Source organism: Chinchilla lanigera, unplaced genomic scaffold, assembly GCF_000276665.1.
Source record: "Chinchilla lanigera isolate Chin_1 unplaced genomic scaffold, ChiLan1.0 scaffold00007, whole genome shotgun sequence".
NCBI lineage: Eukaryota > Metazoa > Chordata > Mammalia > Rodentia > Chinchillidae > Chinchilla > Chinchilla lanigera.
In genome coordinates this window covers 31,016,285-31,039,100 of record NW_004955408.1, presented here as the reverse complement: position 1 = coordinate 31,039,100, position 22,816 = coordinate 31,016,285, and the positions used below count along the sequence as shown (strand labels likewise).

General features: G+C 38.0%; 1 protein-coding gene across 2 annotated transcripts in view; it reads left to right on the top strand.

The window, feature by feature from the left end:
* Lect2 (leukocyte cell-derived chemotaxin 2) overlaps positions 1-22,146 on the top strand; it is a 52,044-nt gene extending 29,898 nt beyond the window's left edge. Inside the window, exons 1-4 of one of the 2 annotated variants that reach the window (XM_005376494.1) lie at positions 14,083-14,343; positions 15,786-15,882; positions 17,209-17,354; positions 21,856-22,146. In XM_005376494.1, coding sequence (XP_005376551.1) covers positions 14,298-14,343; positions 15,786-15,882; positions 17,209-17,354; positions 21,856-22,022 — 456 coding nt within the window. In that variant the 5' untranslated portion in view covers positions 14,083-14,297 and the 3' untranslated portion in view covers positions 22,023-22,146. Of the gene's footprint in view, positions 1-14,082; positions 14,344-15,785; positions 15,883-17,208; positions 17,355-21,855 lie in introns of those variants that run through there. The other variant, XM_013506809.1, reaches the window with a different exon arrangement.
* The last annotated feature ends 670 nt before the right edge of the window (positions 22,147-22,816 follow it).

Here is a 22,816-nt window from a genome sequence, read left to right as displayed (position 1 = left end):
TGGAATCTCAGTGTTGTTTTAATTTGCATCTCTCAAATGACCAATGATGTTGAACATTTCTTCATATATTTATTTGGCATTTGTATTTCTTCAGCTAAGAAATATGTATTCATCTCAGATGCCCATTTTTGGATTAGGTCTTTGAATTTGGGAGGTATAACCCTGTTCTTATCTTCAAGGTTTCATTTTGACCAGTAAATGAGATCTATACAAAGGATACAATATAAGACAATAGTTCTGAAATAATTTAAGTGCCTCATAAAAAGGTTCTAAACAGGTTTGGAGAGGGAGCACTGACAACCCTAGAAATGGCAGGAGAATGGCATGGAGAGAACAGAAGGGCCTCGGTAGAAGGAAAGGAAGGAAAGAAAGTGGCAGAGCAGTGGGACTCCAGAACCCAGGATGCAGGAAGGACCACAGCTCTCTGAAAGAAAAAAGGGATTCAGAGCAATGCGACCATGGTTCATCTCACTGTGACCATAGCTAAGACCTCTCCCACTTTTTGAGATGGATTCTTGCTATGTAACCAGGTTGGCCTTGAACTCATGGTGACCCTCCTGCCTCAGCCCTCACAAGTGCTTGGGTTACAGGCATTTGCCGTCATGCCTGACCCAGCTGCCTTTAGCTGCCTTTTTTGTGCCTCTCTACCTAGCCTAGATCTCATGGGCAAATTGTTAACCCCGTACCTTAGCTAATGTGCTCCCTTTCTCTGCCCTTACTGGAATGGCCAGGCATTGCTAAAGAGGGACACAGAGAGCCTGCTCTCCTGGTGCCCAGAGCCCTTGGCAATTCTTTAATTCATTCTCCATTTATCACCTGCAATGGGTAATGCAAACTATGTTTAATCCCCAGCTCATAGTCATTTCCTTATCTCTCTCACATCTTCTACTTGACTCAGAAGGTTGAAGGCATTCTTGGTGAGCTTCCCGACGTACCTTATTCCCAGCTGAAAATGTTGTTTGAGTGTTGCTTATTGTCCTTTTGTGTCCCCAACCCCCATCACTCTCCAAGGTCACTTCCTCGGGTCCTGACTCTCCTATTTGCAATCTTTGACAGAAGAGAGTGCTTTGGGTATTCTGTGCTTTTCTTCTATGCGTTAGGTGAATGAAACATAAAGAAACCTATATCATACACAGTCAGATGCAGAGACCGGGAGTTAGAAATCACCCAGAGATGTTCCTTGGAGCCAAGAGCATGGATGTAGATGAATAGTTCCCAAGGGTCAAGGTCAAACAGTTGTCACTTGTCTGAGCTTCAGCTTTGGCACAAGCAAGGAGCAGGAACAAACGAGGCAGTAAAAGTAGCAACAAAAAGGTGCTTTGTTTTCTTAAAAGAAATACAGCAAGCAGTGGGGTCCCCTGACTCGTTAAATGGAGCATTTAAGTGTAATCTTTTCATGTTGGCAAGGCAGCGTTTTCCACTGCTTTTCTTTTACAAGTTTTGGAACTATAGACAATGAAGAAATGTTCGAAAATATTTGATATTGATCAACAAAAGCACCAATCCACTTAACAGGAGATTTTTGTTTCAGAATCATGGAAAAGAAATCCCTCTTTCAACTAAGAGTGCTCTTAAATGATATGTAGGAAGAGCTTCTGCTATTTGTTATTGAAAATACAGGGCCTTGGGCCAAGCTGAATCCCTGGTGGGATTCTCTCTGCTTGCTTTAGCACACCACCCACTCTTTGATTTTCTCCGAGAGCCGTTCTGTTTCTGTATGGCTTGGCGCTGGTAGAATACAAGGACATAAGGAGAGTGCTTGCAGAATGAAAACATGCTCATAAATGTGGAAAGAAGGGATGCTTCCCTGGCTTGATCATTTTTATTGTGTCTTGTTTTTCCTCTAGTGCTTCTTCAAAAGTGTTAAACTGAACACAACATAAGGAAAGATTTTAAGGAGATTGTAATTAGGAATATAAATTAAATAAATAAATTAAACCAAAAAAAGAAATTGCTTGAAGTTCTGGGAAGGGGCCACAGCCACAGGCTGCCACACTGTGCCAAGTTCTGCTGTTCTAGTTCAGCCCTCAAAGTCAAAGGACACAGTTACATTCTTGCTCTTGAAGTAAAAGTACCAGAATCATGCGATGGTTAATTTTAGGTCTTGAAATTTTATTTCAACTTGGCTTGGTCATGGTGCCCTGATATTCAAGCAAACGCCAGCTTAAATGTGGCTCTGAGTGAGACTTGGTGGCCTACACATTTAATCTCCAGACTCTGGGAAGCTGAGGCAGAAGGGTCACAAGTTGAAGTTCAACCTGTGTATTTTAGTGATTTAGGAAGAACCTGTCTCAATGCAGACAAATGTAAAAAAAGGTAGGGACGTAGCTCAGTGTAAAGGACCTGGGCCCAATCTTCAATTATGCCCCCTCAATAACAGTGAAGGTGAGATTAACATTCAAATCAACTAACTTTGAGTAAGCAGATTAACCTTCACCATATGAGTGGGCCTTGTTTAATCAGCTGAAGATCATAAGAAGGAAAAAAAATGGAGGGCCTTAGAGAAAGAGAATTCTACCTCCAGATTTTTTTTGAATCTCAAGATGCAGAATCTGTGCTTCCTTGGGTCTTCATCCTGTCAGCTTGCCTTGCACAGTTTGGACTTGGGTGTCCTCACAATTGCATGAGCTAATTCTTTAAAATCTTCTATCTTGCCAGGCATGGCAGTGCATACCTGCAATCCCAGCACTTGGGAAGCTGAAGCAGGAGGATCACTGCAAGTCTGAGGTCAGTCTGGGCTACATTGTAGTTCAAGGTGAGCCTGAGTTACATAACTAGACCTCTCTCAAAAACAAAACATAACTAAAAAACCCTCTATGTAAATCTCTCCCTTTCCTTCTTTCTTTTTCCTTCCTTTCCTCTTTCTTTCTTTTCCTTTTTTCTCTTTCTTTCTTTCTTTCTATTATGTATCTATCATCTATCTATCATCTACCTATCTATCTATCTATCTATCTATCTATCTATCTATCTATCTATCTACCTATCATCTACCTACATATCTCCCCCCATTGGACTGTTTCTCCAGAGAATTGTGACTAACACAGATGAGCTCTCTTGTTAACTGCAGAGAGAAAACTTCATGTCCAAAAGAAAGGAGTTGAAGTTGGAATCACAGAAGATGCCTCCAGGTAGAAACGTCACATTTTCCCTGTAAACATAGTGTTTACAACATTGTCTGGGTAAGACTCATTTCAGATAGGATGGTCCACTTTGCAGGTCACAGTCTGTCTCTTTTATGTACACCAGGTCCAACCAAGTCTCTTATCTTGAAATAACAGAAAGGATTTTTCATATCTGTAATACAACTTCTCACGAAAATTTCAAAGCAAACTTTCAAACTAAATTTGAAAACATGCACGTATCTAGTATTTGCACAAAAGTTTTTCTAATGTCCAATGATTGCTTCCCTCCCGTCTCTCAGAGTATCCAACAGAAATATTCCTGGAGCCATTCCAGATCTCCCTAGAGTCAAATAAATTTCAGAAACTCCATCTCTGTGCTGGAAACAGGCCAATGGGGAATTAGGCTGGATTTCCAGGGCTCTCGGAAATGCTTCACAGGCTGAGCTCGCTGTGACAGCAAACACCCTCTCCTCCTCTCTCCTTTCTGAGTTCGCACTCGCTGTCTTCTCCCCTCTGCGCTGCTCCCTCCCAGGTACTCGGTCCTCCTTGGCTGTTTGTCCCCGCAGTCATCTTCATTTTCTCCTTGTGCTGAGCTCAGGGTCCCACACGTACTACTGAATGCGTGATGGCCAAGCTGTTACGCAGGGAAGCGGTAATGTAACCAACTGTGAAAACCCTTCTTCTTTGTCAGTGTCCTTTTTTAGGCAGTATCAGTAACAAGAGAGGCATTTTAAGGCCTGAACCACCAGCTAACATCATTTCTTCCATTATCATAGCTGAGTTATCACTCAGTGTAAGATGTTCAGCTGTTCTGAGTCAGTCAGAACAACAGGGCCAAGAATGTGTGTGTTGTAACCTCTGGCAACACACCGACCATGTCTGTGTGTGGTGTAATTTCAAGGTTCAAAGCTCAGTGGACCAAACACATCTGTTTACCATGGCTTGGGGTAATCCAGGTCTGTGCTTCCCTAGGTAGCTCTGAGCTGTTTACTTTCTGTTGGTCAAAGTACTAGCAGATGGTGAAACGGAGTGAGGAAATGTGCCCACTGTGATTCGGTGAGGGTTTTACAGAGTGGAGGGTGTCTTTAGACTGGGGCTTAGCACATTCTGGAATCTTACACTCAAATCATCTGTTCCCATAAAAAATCCTCAGGCAGGATTTTAAAACATTCAAGACTCTCACTTAAAAAGAATGGATTTAAATAACCACTAGGCATAGAGTCTTCCTTGATTGCATAGTTGTAGGATGGGATAAAGGAACGCTTTATTGGGTGAGTTTACACGTAATCTAAATATTACCGATGAGAGTGATATTAGTCTGTTTTATGTAAATTATGGCTGAAAAAGCATGCCAGAGGCAAAGTCATTTAGTGCAAAGTCAATCAACAAGTTGTTCTTGAAAGCAACTTCAGGTAAATATTAATAATTGAAGCTGTAAATGTGGACACTGTAATTTAACAAGTTGTGAGAGGTAACATCCTCATTTTGATCTTCCACCCTTAGCACACAGTGGATAGAAAGAAGTAAAACATTTATGTTCTTTTTTTTATTTTAAAAACAAAAGGAGGAAAACATTAACGGACAGACAACCTTTTACAAAATAGCAAAAGAACAGTACAAACAATACAGAGTTACAAAAAAAGTGGTAGGAAATTAACAGTGCTTGTTGTATTACATATTGATATCTTCAAACATTTACGTTCCACATACATACTTATGTACATTCTACCTCTATATACAGCACTGACTGACACCTACACTTTCTGAATAGGCTGGATGTATGTGCACACACGTATAGAATCGTTCAAGCACTGTGGAAAACAGTATGAAGGCACCTCAAGAAATTTAAAATATAACTCTCATGTAATTTAGTAATCCCATTCCTGAGTATATATCAGAAGGAACTTAAATCAGAATATCAAAGAATATCTGCATCCCCATATTCATTGCAACATTATTCACAATAGCCAAGATATGGAAACAACCCAAATGCCCATCACCATTGACTAAAGTGTGGATAAACACACGTGAATAAAGTACAGTATACACACATATAATGGAATATTATTCAGCTTTCAAAATAAGAAAATCCTACCATTTGTAACAGCATGGATGAACCTAGAAGACATTACATCTCATAAAATAAGCCAGTCACAGAAGGACAGATATTACATGATTCCACTGTGATGAGCTATTTAAAATAGACTCAGTAGAAAGGAATAGAATGGTGGCTGCCACGGGTTAGAATGAATTGGACATAGGCAATTGTTCAACGGATACAAGTTTCAGTCACGCAGGAGGAAACAGTTCTAGAGGTATATCTTACAACACAGTACCTAGAGTTAATAATATGGCATTGTACATTTTAAAATATGTTAAGATAGATATCATATTGTGTTCTTACCACACAAGAAGCAGAATATAAAATAAAATCTCACACATAAAAGAATATCAGGAAATTTTTGGAGGTGATGGTTATGTTTAGTACCTTGATTCTGGTGATGGCATCATGTGTATTAATAACCAAACTCTTTGGAATGCATATATTAAATACATCCTTTTTTGTATATCACGTATACTTAAGTAAAACTAAAAAATCTCTCATGAGCTTGAATTAGATGATGGTTTCTTTTTTTAAAGGAGGAAATGTTTAATTTGATTTATGATAATGTTTTTTTAAATATGACATTTAAATTATAAATAGTTAAAGGGAAGAATAAATACATTAAACTTCATTGAAATTAAAGATTTCTGTGCCTTAAAAGACACTATCAAGAAAGCAAAGAGACAATCTATATAATGGGGCAAAATATTTGCAAATTATATAAATGACAAAAGTCTAGTATCCAGAATATATTAAAAACTCATAATTCACAATAAAAAGATACATAACCCAAATAAAAACTAGGCAAAGGATTTGAGGTGACATTTTTTCCAAAGAAGAACAGTCAATGAACACATAAAAAGATGCTCAAAATCATTAATCACCAGAGAAATTTTAAAGCCATAATAAAACACCGCTTCATGCCTACTGGAATTGCTATAATTACAAAGACAGCTAATAACAATCTTGAGGGGCATGTGGATAAACTGGAACTTTCACACATAGCTGATACAAATGTAGAGTGACATGGCCACTTTGAAAAATGATTTGACAGTCCCTCAAAGCATTCAACATAGCATTGTCATATATGTCAGCAATTCCACTGCTGAGTATATACTCATGAGCTGAAAATGAATATTCACACCAAAACTTGTACATGAATTTTCCTGGCAGTGTTATTCACAATAGCAAAAAAAAAAAAAAAAAAAAAAAAAAAAAAAAAAAAAAAAGTGGAGGCAACACAAATGTATAACAACTGACACATGGGCAGGCAAAGTGTGGTGCATCCATTCAGTGGACTATTATCCAATCAGAAAAAGGAATAAAGTACTGACACATGCTACAATATGGATGACCTTTGGAAAAAAATATGCTAAGTGGAAGCGGCCAGACACAAAAGGACAAATATCGCGTAATTCCACTCCTACAAAATGTCTAGAATAAGCAAGTCCAAAGAGAGCAAAGGTAGGTTAGTAGTTCCCAGAGGCTAGGGGAAGTGGAGAATGAGGAGCGACTGCTGATATTTATCATTTTCCATTTCCGGAGGAAGAAAACATTTTGGACTGATAATGACTGCAAGACTCTGTGCACATTCCTCCTTTTCCTCTTGCCCCATTCCCCAAATCCTAAAGAAACATGAAGACCCCAAGTAAGTACATTTATCTGAGTCATCCCGGCGCTGCTTGTGTTATGGAGCTTGCCCCAGACACTCACCGCACAACAACATAGGCCTAGGGAGCATACGAGGAAACTAAGAGGGAAGAGGGTTATGGGTCCCTAATGGTTGATAGGTGGTGTCAACTTGAGAAGTTTAGAAGTTTAACTAGGCAGAGGGCAGGGTCCCCACTTTGCAAACATCCTATGCTTGTGGAAGAGGAGGGCACTGAGATGGTGTGGGAGCGTAGCCACCATACCGTATAAGGGAGGAAAAGAGGCTTGCCCCCCCCCCCGCCACCCACCTTTGCTCTTGTTGCTTTTGCTATCTTCTGCCACCTTGAACTGTTGCGCCTGTGCCCCGTCACCCTGCCTTGGAGCTAGCTGATTACTGACTGAAACCTCCACAAACCGTGAGCTAAGTAAACCTTTTCTCCTTAATTTTGGTTGTCAGGTATTTTGTCTCAGCAAAGAGAGAAAAGTAACTAAGACAGGGTCCCTTTAATAGAAGCATTTTGTATTCATTTCTTCATGGAAGGGGAAATTGATTTCATTGAGGACCACAAAGCTGGTTGGAAAAACCAGCTCAAAAACTCTTAAAATTTTTCACTGTTGTTTGTTCTTATTCCACACTCACTGAAACACTTCGTTAAGGATTGCAATGCCAGGAAGAAAGTATATTCCATTACATGGGATCCATCTCCGCTGAAAACCCTCTCTTCCTTCCTCCGTCCTTCCCACTGTCCTTTCCACTTCTCTCGGTCTTGCCTCCCTCCCTTCCCCCTCCATACCTCCCCCACATCTCCCTCTCTCTCTCTTCCTTTCTCTGTTATTTGGTCCCAGTAAGTTAATGAATTGAATGGTTATCACTGAATCTGAGACTGGGACACCGAGAAACTGAGTCAGATTCTGGATTGAGGTCAATTCACCTCTACCAAGAATCACCGGTAGATTTTAAGCCATATGTTAACCTCAGCACATTAATGTTGAGAAAGATTCTGTGCTGGGGAAGATGCTGGGGATATGTTCACACGGAATTTGACAGATTGTCATGCTCAACTAGCATGGTTCTGCTTTGGACACAGGAGGAAAGTCATGGCATGTGATCTGCATTATCTAGATTTAGATACTTCTCTCTCAGGAGCATATCTAGAAGACTTGGGCAATGTCCCTCCAACCTAGAAAGGCTGCATTAGACGGCATACAAAGTTGCATTGCACATGAGGTTTCATAAGGAGATGGAGTGTTTTCACCTTCAGTAATTTACGACCACATTTAAAGTAAATCAGACCTAAGATTCACTCTGGTATAAGGACTGCAACTTGCCCCACCCATTATGCTTCAACGGAAAAGGAAATGGCTTTTTCTGGAAAATATTTCTTTAGCTTCTAGGATAAGTCATTCATCTCATACATTAGAAAACTTAGAAATGATTCATTTCAATATAGTGAAATTATTTTTGTCATCAAATCTCCCTTGCATATTTCATCTCCCGAAGTGGTGATGACTAATCTCTCATGCTTGCAATTATTTCTATTCTCTGTCAGCACAGCGTGTGTGAAGAGGTGGGGGGTAGGATGGGGCAGGTACAACGGATGATTTACATGTTTTCTAATCAGAGATGGAAGATACTAAGCAGAGACTCATCACTAAGCTAATTTTCCCACTAGCCAAAACATCCACATGTGATGTCTTTTTCTCTCTCATCTTGATTACTCAGACTTTAGTACAGTGGATCTGGCCTTCTTTCAGGTCTCTGAAAGCAAATGGTTACTAAGTCAGTAGGTTCTTCCAGAGAACCCCAGGAGGAGGAGAGAGCAAGGGAGCAGGGTGCCTCCGTCAGGTCACCCAGGCCAGCAACTCTTTACAAACCACACTGTCCCCTTCATCTCCATCTTCCAAGCTACAGGTCGAATCAAAGATCAGAGATACTGAAAATCAAAGATGCTGATTACCATACCCTCTTAACTATTAAACTACTTAACTAAGTAAACCAAAATGGTTGTATGTAAATGTTCCAAACTGAAGCTTGCAGACATGTCTAATACTTTAACTTCTAGTATTCTTTTAAAAAATTTTAGTCTTTTTTTGCATTTTACTATGCTCGGTTTGGATATACTACAACTTAATAAAATACTGACATTATTGACAATAGAGACAAGTCAAAGGAAAACAAGAAATATGCACATGTACCCAAATGTTAGTGGATATTTTTCTTTTGCATTTTGGGGTAATTTTTGTAATAAGAATGCAGTACTTATATAAACAAAACAATATAGCTACTTCTTAAAAACCAATAAGAAAATTATCAACAGAAGTTAGTCTTAATATCAATAATTGGAACATGGACTTCAATAAGAAAAAATGAGAGAAATTTATAACAATCTCCTATGGACCCATCACCTACCTTCAGTAATTACCAGGCCACGGCCAATAATGTTTAATCTATATGCTCCCCACCTTCCAGACTCCTGGATTATTTTGAAGTAAATATGAGACATGGTGATTTTACACTTATAAATATTTCAGTATGTATTTCTAAAGGCTCAAGGCTACAAAAATCATTATGCATTCTGCTTAAAATTATACATAATTCCTAATATCATCAAAAGGTGTTAAATAGTGTTAAGATTTCTCTCTCTGATTTGCTTGAGTCACAGTCCGAACAAGGTCTATACAATGCATTTTATCGATCAGTCTCATCAGTCTTTTAAAATCCAAATTCCCCTCTCTCTTTTTTCTTTTCCTCAGAATCTGTGGAAGAAACCAAGTTCTTTACCCTCAGAATTTTCTATAGTCTACATTTAGCTGACTGAATTCCCATGCTATCATTTCACCTGCTTATACCCTGAAGTTCCTCCAGATGGATAGGTAGAGCTAAAGCCTTCATCAGAGCTCAGTTTCTGACGAGCATATTTATAGGCAGCATAGTGTATTTTACCAGGAAGCACACAATGCCCCCTGCAATGGGAAGATTGACTAGCTGTTGCAGCCTGATCCATTCATTATAAAGATCCCCATCAGCTTTTCACCATTGATGACACTTGCCTAGACCCTATTTCATGAAAACAATACTCTGCCATCTCATCTGCAGATTCGAGGACTGCTCTGACTTCAGAGAGAAAGATAGATGGGAAAAGGTTAATACTGAAGGCAGGAAAACAGGCCACAGTAGAAAAGCAATAAAATTGCTGGAGCAAAGGATTTGTGCTTTTAAAACAGTGAAGGGTGTTGCCAAATTGTCCTCTAAAAAGGTTAAACTTATATTTTCAGTGTGCCTGTGTCCACATACCCTTGTTTGGCCAATGTAATAGGTGAAAAGAAATACTCAGTCTGGTTTACTGTGTGTGAGGGGGTATTGGGGATTGAACCTAGGGTCCTGTACACAAAATCTTAATTATGGGTGCAATGGAACAAATTCCCAAATGCATATTGGTAAGTTGTACTTACTTTTTTATGAAAGTCTGGGGCATCTTCTGCATATTTTTGTATCAGCTTGTTTACATCTTTTACTTTTTAAGACTTCTCAGTATATTAGGGAAATGAGCCCTTCCCCGTGATGTCATATGTGTTATATTTTCCTCAGATTCTTGTCTTTTAACTCAGATTAGGGTACTGTTATGTAGAGGTTAGTTTATTGCTATAAAAATGCACTAGCCAATGTTTCCTTCATAGTCTCTGGGGCTCTGGACATACTTGGAAGGTCCAAACCTATTCTAAGACCATTAAAAATCGTTCATAATACGTGAATTTCATAATTTACAGTTTCCCCCTCTCTGCCCTTGATTCCTTCTCTTTGTCTCTCTCTCCTTTCCTGCTTCCCTCTCTGCCTCCCCCCCATTCTTTGCATACGCATTTGGCTCACTTAGATGCATGGATCAAGATTTTATTTCTTGCCAGATGTGGTCTCAATATTACGTATGGTTGCCGTTTCCTCCTTATGGTCTGAAGTAGCACTTTTGGTATATATTATATACTGTATACCTTGGTGTCTTATTTTAAAATCTCCTGTTTTATTCCAAATTGTTCTTTTTCAGTCCATCTCCATTCTTTAATAAATTCAGTGCATTGGGATTCTGCACTCTACATACCCTGCGTGCCTCCTTGAAGGGTTGTTTGTGAAGTCTAAATTAATATACAGTCTAATTGGCATAGTTTATTTATCACTGCATAATATATCAAACCCAGGTTCCATGGCTTCACGTGACCACCTCTTACTGCTCACATCTCTGAGGGTGTGCTGAGCTGGGTGCCCCTGGGGTGGTGCTGCTCCTCAGAACTTTCGTTTTCTTCCCAGGGCAGATTAGTCTGGAAATAAGATCCTGGGCAGATGTCAGAACAGAAGAAGGTGAGTGCAAAGACAAAGGCCCCACAGGCTGTGCAGGGCCCAGGCTATAATAAGGCATTATCACCTCTGCCTTGTTTTCTTGCTCAAAGCCACATCAACAAACCAAAATCAAGGCTTGAGAAAATCCCCTCTGGCCCTGATGAGACAAGGCAGGGGTGTGGGTGCAGAAAATATAAAGATATGGGCCACAATCCTCATGTCCTGAAGCTATTGCCAATATTTTAAATGTATATTTTTATTAGTGGGTATTAATTTTACAAAATGCTGGATTTCAATGCATGTATTTTTACTATATCCATCCTCCTGCTACCCTCGCTCACACCCTTTCTCCCTGTTTTTCCTTCCTCTTTCCTTTCTTTCATGTCATTTTTTTTTTTTTTTTTTTTTTAGATCCCATATATTAGAGGAAACGTGATACTTGTCCTTCTGTATCTGGCTTATTTCACTTCTCACAGTGATCTCTAGTTCCATCCATTTTCACACAAATGACATAATTTCACTCTTCTTTGTGGCTGAATAATATTCATGTACTCTTCATTATCCATTTATCCATTGACGTACACCTTGGCTGGTTCCATGTCACTATTGTGAATTGTGTCATAATAAATGGGTATACTGGTATCCCTATAGCACGCTGACTTTAACTCCTTTAATTATATACCAAGGAGTGGTGTATCTGGGTCACATGGTAGTTCTAGTTTTAGTTTTTTTGATGCATGTCCATACTGACTTCCACAGTTGCTGTACTAATTTGCACACCCCTTCAACAATGTGGAAGGGTTCGTTTTATTTCTCTGCATCCTTGCCAGCCTTTATTTTTCATTTTTGTATTCTTGATGCTAGCCATTCTTATTGGGGTGAGATGGAATCTCAGTGTAGTTTTCATTTGCATTTCCCTAAAGGATAAGATGATGAACATTTTTCCATGTACTTACTTGTCATTTGAACTTCCTCTTTTGAGAAATGTCTGTTCAATTTATTTGCCCATTTATTGGTGAGGCTATTGGCATTAAGTGTTTTTAGTTTGTCATATAGTCTTAGTATTTGTCCTCTGTCGGAAGAGTAGCTGGCAAAGAATTTTTCTGCCATTCTGAAGCCTATCTCTTCTCTCTGTTGTTTCCCTTGCTGTGCAGAAACTTTTTAACTTGATGTAGTCCCATTTGTTGAATCTTGCTAATATTTCTTGTACTCTTGGAGTTTCCATTCAGGAACTCTTTGCCCATATCTATGGCTTCAAGTGTTGCCCCTGTGTTTTCCTTTAGTAGTTTCAAAGTTTCAAATCTTATACCTAGGTCTTTGAACTATTTTGAATTGATTTTTGTACACAGTAAGAAACAGAAATATAATTTCAATTTTTGGCTTATGGATATCCAATTTTCCAAGCACAATTTGCTGAAGTGGCTGTCTTTCCTCCCACATATATTTTTAGCTCCTTTGTCAAGAGTCAGATGGCTGTCATTGCAATGGTTTGTTTCTGTATCTTGTATTCTATTCCACTGGTCTATATTTCTATATTTTTTGTGCCAGTACCATCCTGTCTTTGTTACTGTGGCTTAGTTGTATAATTTGAAACTGGGTGTTGTGATGCTTCCAGCCTTGTTCTTTTGCTTAGGGCTGCTTTGGATACTCTTGTCCTTTGTATTTCTATATGATTTTTATAATTTTTTCTAACTGACAAAATTAGATATTCTTCACAAGAATGTCATCAAAATTTTGATGGTGATTGCACTGAACCTGTAGAATGCTTTTGGTTATATAACTATTTTAACAATATTTTTGCCCATCCATGAACATAGTGGTTCTTCCGCCTTCTAGGGTCTTCGATTTCTTTCTTCAGTGTTTAGTAATTTTCACCATAGTTCTTCACCTCCTTGGTTAGGCTGATCTCTAGGTGTTTTGTTTATTTTGAAGCTGTTATGAATGAAACTGTTTTGCTGATTTATTTCTCAGCTAGTTCAGTGTCAGTGTATGAAAAAGCTATTGATTTTTAATGCTGATTTTATATCATAGGCAAATTACTTAAATGTGGGTGCTCATCTAAAATTAGAAATACAAAGGACTCACTAATATATATGGAAATATACAGAAAATTTAAGTATATAGAAATGTACAGAATTTAACATCGATGATCTATCTCAATGATTAACAAATTAATATTTTTATATATTTGCTTTTGATCCTTTTTTAAAAAATAAAATATTCTAGAGTTTAAGTGCTCTGTATATCTCCACAGCTCTATTTCTCCCTTCTCCAGAAGTAACCAGTATTCTAAAGTAAGCCCTTGTATATTTTTATATATTTACTGTATATACAATATTCATATAACACTTTATTTTCAAGATTTAAATATATGATATAATACTATAAATACCATTCTAAAAGTCACTTTCTATTCAATAGTATATTTACAAACCTGTGATAATAGGTGTGGACAGTCCTCATTTAAACTGTTACACTTCACTGTACCATGGGTGTTAATTTTTCACCATTACAAATGAACATTTAAAAATCATGATCAAAATAAATAATTTTTTTCAAAATGTTAAAATTATCTACAAATGTTGCACACATGATATGTAACTGAATTGAAAATAAAAAATTTAAGAGTTAAATGGAAGAGTACGTTATGGAAGATCATACATTATTTATGGTCAATTCTCTTCTGAACTATATGCCACCCAAGGACTGAACAAAAGTTCTACTGACAGTACTTAATATGCCATTTTTACATGCATATTCTCCTGCCAACTACAACCCCAAAGACCATTAATCTCTACCTCACCTTATCGTTTTCTGTTAATATTTAGTCAGTATTTCCAATAAAATTGGCTTCTTCAGATCAAAGGCTTTTACATCAGTCTTACATGTGAGTCAAATTCCATGGACTATTAGGATTTGACTTGTTCCATTCTCTTACACTCTCTGCATCTTGCACTAAGTTAAAGAAATGAGAGCTATCAAATTCAAAGGCTAAATAGCCAGAAAATATTCATTCAAACTTCAATATTCTTCAAAGAGTGTGGTGACAATTCTAGTTAAAGGCAGAAACATAAGGAAAGCAAAAAACCAGATGTTCCTCACAAGAGCCCTCTTTTTGGCTGCTTTGATTTCCATGGGTAAGTCAAAAGTACAATTTTAGAATCTTGGCTAATGTAAAAAAAAAAAAAAAAAAATTTCAGGGGTAGACTTTAAAATCATTAGTTGCACAATTACAACAGAAACTTGTGTATTAATTATCACAGGTGGGATTGGAAGGATATATGGTACTGGGTGACATTTCTCAATCATTTCTACCTTGAATGTTTTGGTTCTTTAATGAGGAAGATATAAAAGTGGAGTGGGAAGACTTTGAGAAAAGTCTATCATGGTCTGGGATTTAATTGGAGCAAAACTAGAAAATGAAAAACAAATTGTATAATAATTTTAGAAAATTACTGATGCAAAAGCTCATATGGATTAGGACAAAAGGAATGTTCCCCTAATGTAATGGTCATAGCAGGAAAGAAAAACAAATAGATCAATACATTGCTGAATATATGCTTCAGTTCTCAAAAATAAGTAATTCCCAAAGTGGTGGCATTACATTTGATTATATTTGATGGTATTATGCTGATTTGAAGCTTGGCTCCATGGTGGAAGACTTTGATACCCATGTTATATTAAATATGGCTTATGGTCATATTCTGTAGCTGTTCTATATTAGTGGAAAGTAAAATGTCATTAAATAAAATCAGTCATCGAATTAGTAGCCTCTTGTTTTTGCTTTTTTAGTTAGTTTGCTTAAAAGTAATATGTTGAGTTTGTTAACTCTATCTTTGAATGTTAACACTGGTAATCAGGAATTCAGTTCAACCGACAATTTATCAATTAAAGAAACAATTGACAATATTAAAGAGGAAAGTTGTACTTAAAGTTTGCATAGTGTACAATGAGAGTCCCCTCTTCTGTTTTATTGCTTCATAATTTTTTAGTGAATTTTTTAGTGAATATAATTGTTTCCCTCCCCCTCCTCTTCTGACCTCACCTTAGATTTATATGGTTTGACATTTTGAATTACATGTACTTCTAGAATCTTCCTCTTCTATATCTGTAAACATGAAATTTAGTGTTGAATAAACTTGGCTGGTTGTATGTTTTGCCTTTAATTCAAACATTTATTTGGATTTGCCTATTAGAACTAACCACAAGGCATTTCAAAGGTATTTTGTAATTCCTATTTTTTTGAGCTGTGCTGTTTGTATTTGTTTAACCTAAACATAGTGGTCCCTATGCTGGGTAATGAGCTGAGAAAATTTGAAAAGCTCGAATTACACCATTTATTAATGGATAATCTGAAAGAAAGTATAATTAATGATAGAAGCTAATGCTTATAAACAAATAATAGAATTTCTTAGCCAGGGAAAAAGCCAATTTTACATGTGAACTACAATACAAAATTCTGTAAGACCTCCCAATAAACTACAGAAAACTAGAAGGAAACTACAGTGAAAATAGATTTCTCAGGATCTCCTGGAGACTAATGACGATACCTAAGGCTCTCATGTTTCTCCTCTTATAGCACTGGCTGGGCCATGGGCCAATATATGTGCTGGCAAGTCTTCCAATGAGATCCGGACATGTGACAGACATGGCTGTGGACAGTACTCTACTCAGAGGTATGGGGTTTCACAACCAACCGACCATCAACCTCCTTGGCTTCTTACTTCCTTTCTTAGTGCCCTCACTCTCTATTGCCCTATGTTTTTGTCCCAGAGATATGTGTAACACTATTGTCTTTGGAATGACTTCTAAGAACTCTGCTTTAAGTATGGACTCTGAATGGGGGACAGATCACAAACTAAGGGGAAGAAAGGGAACAGATGAACACTGTTTTCTCTCTCAACATCTTCATACATTGACTTAGCTCACTTGGCTTCCCAAAGGTGAAAATCAGACACTACTGTTGCATTTTATAGATGAGAAATTAGAATTAATGCCAAAGGGTTAAGGGTCCTGTCAAGCACAGGGCTGGAGATGGTGAAAGCTACAGTTGAATTCAAGTTTTGGGTCTTCTTCCGACCAATCATGCTGCTACTGTCCTAGCCTTTTGGATTGGAGTGTTAGAGGCTGATATCCACCCTAATTAGAGTGGATCTGTCACTTACAGCTATTACTTATAAAACAACTTTAAATAGCCTGAAACAGGACTATGAGATGGGACCTGAATTGCTAAAATTGAGACTCAATTAGTATCACGTTCTATGGTTTGTACACTTGATTCACACAATACCTTCTTGGCTTATTTAGACCCAATGGATGGCACTTTCCACCTAACTCTAACCAATCTTTGTGAGTCTGATTGGTCCACACTGTCCTGTGAGAAGGCAGAAGAGCCTGGTTGGAGCGGGCTTGGTGGCAGCTGTAAAAAGCCAGAACTCAGGGGTTGTTAGAGATAAACTTAAGAAACCTCACAATCTGCAATGATTTTGCATTTGTGCTGCACCCAGTTTAATAAACCTAGGAGGTATCACTCACTGTACTAAGTACCATATGCAGTAAATGATGTTTACAGTGACTTTCACTGAGAGAAAAATAAGATGCTAGGGTGGTATGTGATACTTTCATGATAGGTTCTCATAAAAAGGCAATTCATTTCAAAATGGTTTTGAAGAGATCAAGATTCCAATAGCGAAAAATTTTACTTAATTGTACTGTCTCATTTCCCCAAAATGCCATATAAAAGTAATAACTGATCTTTGTTTAAGGCTTACCACATACCAAGTAGTAGTTCAAATGCTTTAATCTTTACAGCACAGTCATTACTTCCCACAGAGAGTGGTTAAACTTGGACTAAGCTTAGTGAGGAATCCTGCAAAATCCCAAATGTTTGGCAGCTTCATTTTGTGATACTCTGGGGTAGAACAGTGGGCTAGCAACACATTCTCGGCAGTAAAATCCCCCAAGGCAGCTCTTCAATCTGCTTGTTACTATTTACATCCTAGAAATCAGAGGTCTCACCAAGGCGTGGACATTCTGTGCTCTGATGGATCTACTGTGTATGCGCCGTTCACCGGAATGATTGTGGGCCAGGAGAAACCTTATAAAAATAAAAATGCCATCAATAATGGTGTTCGGCTCTCTGGAAGAGGTAAGAGAGGTGGCTATACAGATCTGAGACACCTCCTGGGATGCTGGTGCTTACCTGATTCAATGTAGTTTTCATACGTACAAGTTTTGTACTTCTTTCAAAATGATACAACTTAGAGCGTAAAGGACTATACCAGGCAAAAATCACTGATGCATTTTCAAAGATGTTCTACCACTTCCCCTAGAAGCTTCTGCTTTGTGCACACAACTCACCAAGCTCTATAGCTGACTGAAGGTGTCCTTCCTGTTGTCCATGTAGTTTTGTTTAAAAAAAATCTATAAACAAAAATCAGTTTCAGCAATATTAGACAGAACAGAGACACTTTCATTCATCAAAAGTCTGAGAATTTGCAAAATATTGTCGTTTTTGCAAGAGTTAAATGTGAACTAGTTCCAAAGGCCTCTATGCTTTAGGTAAAACAGATTTCCTGGTACTCCAGGTATTGGGTTTATTGATTTATTTATTGAGACAGGGTCTTGCTATGGAGCTCAAGGCTGACCCTGAACTCACTATGTAACCTAGGCTGGCCTGGAATTTGAGGCAATCCTCCTGCCTCAGCCTCCCGAGTGCTGGGATTACAGGCAAGCACCACTACATCAGGCTACATTCACTTTTTAATGTATAACATCCCATATATGCATATGCATATACTTTCACATATTCATCTATTTTTCTTTGGACAGATAATTGGGTAGTTTTCAGTTTTAGGTGATTGTGAAACTGTTCCTTGTGTATTTTAATGTATATATGTATATATTCATTAAATATATATTTTCCCATTGGGAATGGGCCCAGAGGCTATGAAGAAACCCATGTCCTTGAGGAGCTACTTGGTGTTTTCTATACTCCCCAAAAGCACAAATTCCGGTGCTATTAAACTGGGCTCTCTGAAGTGGTAGCATTTAATAGTCAAGGACAGAATTAGAGTGGGCATGCAGTGGGCAAAAAGTGAAGTACTAATGAGATTCTTGTGGACTTCAGAGAGTTGTGGCACTGGCTAATCATGGTGACCCTTGAACAGAATTGATGTATAACCTACTAAAGCCTCACTAGCTTTCTTTTTTTTTGCGGGGGGGGGGGCTGGTTTCCGGTACCGGGAATCAAACTCACGACATTGTGCACAGGCAGGCACTGTGCCACTGAGCTAAACCCCTAGCCTCGCTCACTAGCTTTTTATAAGTGAAAATGCTCTCCATCTCATAAACAGAATCCTTACTTATGAGGCAAGAGGATCACAAGTTCAAGCCCATCTCAAATGACAGAATGAGATGCTATCTCAAAATAAAGTATTAAAAAGGGTTGGGAATCTAGCTCAGTGCAAAGGCCGTGGGTTCAATCCAAGTACTGAAAAAAAATTCTCATTTTAATCATCACAATAATGGGTCACAGCCCTGACCCAGTTCCTAGACTTCAGCCAGGTCAGTCCCAGAGTCCATGAACAAAAGAGAGACTGAGTCCCACTAAGGAAAGATCTTTCCATACAGTCAAAAATGTATTCTGTAAGTTTTACTTCTAACCATCCACAAAGAGACCTTTCAAAGCACCCCCATGGTCCACCAGTCAGACGAGGGGCTTTAGGAGTAGCTGACCTATGGAGTTTTTCACTGGGGTCCTCTTCACCATGAGCCCCGTACATTCTCACATCTACCCATGGCAGTTCCCCTGTCACAGAGTGCACAACTAGGACAACACGCTGAGCACCTGGTACAATGCTGGAGGAGTAGAATTGCTGTGCATGGGGCAGCGGCAAGCAGAAACACTGACACAACACCCAGGATCCAAAGGCAGATTTATTTATGTGGACAGGCACTGATTGGGACCATTCCCAGAATATCAGACCCTGATTTCTGGTGGTCTAGGGCTTATATGGGATAAGTAAGCAGGGAGTTCAGAGGCAGAATGGCTTGTCAGTTGGGGATTGGTTTGTACAATGTGCATCATAGTGACCAGCTATGCATCACAGCAACCAGCCATTTCTAGGAGACAGAAGCAACCAGAACTGGAACAGGAACTGTTACCTGGGCAACTAGCAAACTGAAGTATACTGGCTAGCGGGGAGAGGGGTTTGGCATTTTCTGCTGCAATGTGGGATACTCAGCTATAGAAGATAGTGGCACACAGTTTCCAAAGTAGTTGTACCAATTCACACTCCTCTCATGTGTGTCTGAACCCTAGTTGCTCCATACACAATGCTTGGTGTTCTCTATTTTTCTCTTTTTGTTTTGTTTTTTTGAGACAGGGTCTTGCTACATAATTCAGGCTGGCCTTGAGCTCATTACTATATGTAGCCCAGGCTGGCCTTGGCTCACAGTGGTACTTTGGCCTCATCCTCCCAAGTGTTGGGATTACAGGTGTGCAGCACCACGCCCACCTATTTACTTTTTCATTTCGGCCACTCTGATGTGTGTGTCATGGATCTTATTATGGTTAATAAAGCTATTAATAATGTGGATGTCCTCTGTAATACAGCCACTCAAATATCCCATTTTTTATTGGATTGTACTTTTTATTGATATATGAAAGCTATTTATTCTGGATATGAGTCCTTTGTCTCAGGTATATAATTTTTCTCTCACTTTGTGGCCTGCCATTTCACTTAATGGTGTATTTTTAATAGAAATTTTTATTTTTAATGTGATAAAATTTAGTAATAATTTTTTGTTAACATTTTTTAAAGATGTTTGACACTTTTGAAAAGACTGTATTTTCTTAGGTTTTTTTCAAGATTTATTTCTCCTTTCATATTTATATCTATATGATCTTTATTTGACTCCGCAACATTAACATGACAAGACTTTTTCTCTACTGCTCTGCATTTTTTTGTCATAAATCAGGATCTGAGCATCTGTGGATCTGTTTCTGTATTGTGTTTCCTCAATTTGTCAATCTGTGTGCTTCCAGTGTTGTAATTACAATAGCTTTAATATACATATTGATATCTGGTAAAAGTTTTTCAAAATTTTTTTCACATTTCCTTTGCAATTCCTGGTCATTTCCACTTCCAAGTAGACTATAGAACCAGTTTGCCAACTTCCACAAAAATCCAGCTGGGTCTTTGGTTGGCTTTGTAGTGAATATATAGATCAAACTGACAAGAGCTGTGATCTTTAAAGTAATGAGTCCTCCAATCAATGGACATCTTACATCCTTTGTTTTTTTGTTAGGTCTTCCTTCATTGTTATATTGGTAGTTGTTGTACTAGTAGTTTTCAGTGTTGAGGTCCTACACATTTGTTAATACATTTTCATGAGACCTAACTTACTGAGTTTCTTAAATATAAACAATATACACGATTTAACATTTCCTAGTAGCCTTATGAGAGAAGTAAAAAGAAATGTGTGGAACCCAATACCCTTAAAATATTATTTCAATCTAATATAAAAATTGAGACATTTTACATTTTCTATACTGTCTTCAAAATGTACTGTGAATTTTACCCTGAACCTCATCTTGGTTGCCAAAGTGCTAAATAGCCACGCGTAGCTTGTAGCTACCATTGTGGACAGCGCATGTCAGCACCTTTGTCTTTGCCTTTGCTCACTTGCCCTCTCTGCACCGACAGTAGTATGTTACTCTTCCTTTATTAGTGGGTTTCTATTTCTTCTTGTATCTCCTGTAGTTTCTGTTTTATGTTAACGTTGTTTAGTGCACGGAGAACTGTAACTATCATGCTTGTGAATGGAGCCAGTTGCCATTATATGTTCCATTTTGTTTCAATGCTTTTTGGCCTGAATTCCATGGTCTAGCAACAGGATGAGAATACTTGCTTTCTTGTTGTTTCCATTTGCTTGGCAAATCATTATCTAGTTGTATTTTTAGCCTTTTCAATCATTATGTTTTATTCCATACAGCGTAGAATTGGGCTTTGCTTTTCAAGTCAACTGGAAAATTTTAAAGAGACAAATTAAAACTATTCACATTTATAGATATGACTCATATATTTGGTTCCAACACTGTCATATTATCTTACTATTATTGCATTATACTAATTGTCTCTATTTGGCTTTTTTTTAAAAAAAAATTCTTTTGCTATTTAGGAAAGTTTGTATTTTTGTACTTATTATTTTCCATTTTTCTTTATTTTTAAAGTAGCTGTACTAGAATATGTCTTGGAGTTGACACTGTTCTTGATCGATTTTCCACAACTTAATGTTTTCCTGCTACTATTCTCAGTCCCTCTATTTAATTTTTACTTGATCTATTCTCCCTTTGGTATCTTGTAATTTTCAACTTTTCTTTTTTAGAAGAGGTTTTAATATGTTACTCACGCTGGTCTTGAACCTGTGCTCAAGCAATTCTTCTGCTTCAGTCTCTCGAGGAGCTGGGACACGGGCATGCACCACCATGTTCAGTTTAGCTTTCCTTTTTAATAGGATTCTGCAATTTTCTTTCCTGAGGTCATTCAACTTGCTATCATCTGTTTTTACAAGTATGTTTCAATTTTCTGGATCAAGGCTACTCGAGGCCCAGGTAATGAAAAATTATACTTACTTTCTTCTAGGTTTCTGTGTCAAAATTTTCTACATTAAGCCAATTAAGTATAAAGGTCCCATCAAGAAGGGAGAGAAACTTGGAACTCTGCTGCCATTGCAGAAAGTTTATCCTGGCATACAGTCACATGTGCACATCGAAAACTGTGACTTGAGTGACCCCACAGTATACCTGTGAGCAGAAGATGACCAGATCTTACCAATAAAAAGCCATCTTTTTAAAAACTTTGGTGCATGTCCTACATCTGAAGAAACTTGTGTTGAAACAGAAACAAAATAAATGCAAGAAAGATGAATTTTGATTTTGACTCACTGTCATTTTGATGTCTGGGTGTGAACTAGCATTGTGGGGCTTTTAGACTTTTTTCTGTCACCTATACTAGTTTTATGTTTTTGATTTCTAACTCCTAAAGACCTAGGGTAAATAAACAAGTGAATCGAAGCAGGTCCAGACTGTACTTCTGACACCTCTGAAACTAGCCTCCTTTCTGCCTGCAAGTACGAAAGAGTCTGAATATCTTTTACAGCACGGGAATGAAGGGTAGCTCATAATTCTAGGTAAAGTAGTACACACTCAACAGTCAAATAAATTGGAACCTTCTTTTAGGTCAAGGTAATAAAAGATCTTGAGCAGTATCCTCAAATTGCAAGGAGAGCTGCTCATATGGATAAGAAAGAATTTTCTGGTCCTTCCATTCACATTCTGTAAAAATAACTAGTTTCCTAGGTAATGAATGATAACATAGTACAGAAAGAAAACATATTTATGCATTTCTGAGAGTACTAGAAAAAGAAGGAGGACAATCTGAATAATCTCACAGAACTGGGTCAGTTGGGCTCATCTAGCCAACTAGATATAGATAATCATAGCTACTTATTTCTATATATCACTGCATATTATTATTCTGCTTTGGTTATGTTGATAACAAGTACTGAGAGGAAATAAGAGCATAAAAATATTCAAAGGACCAG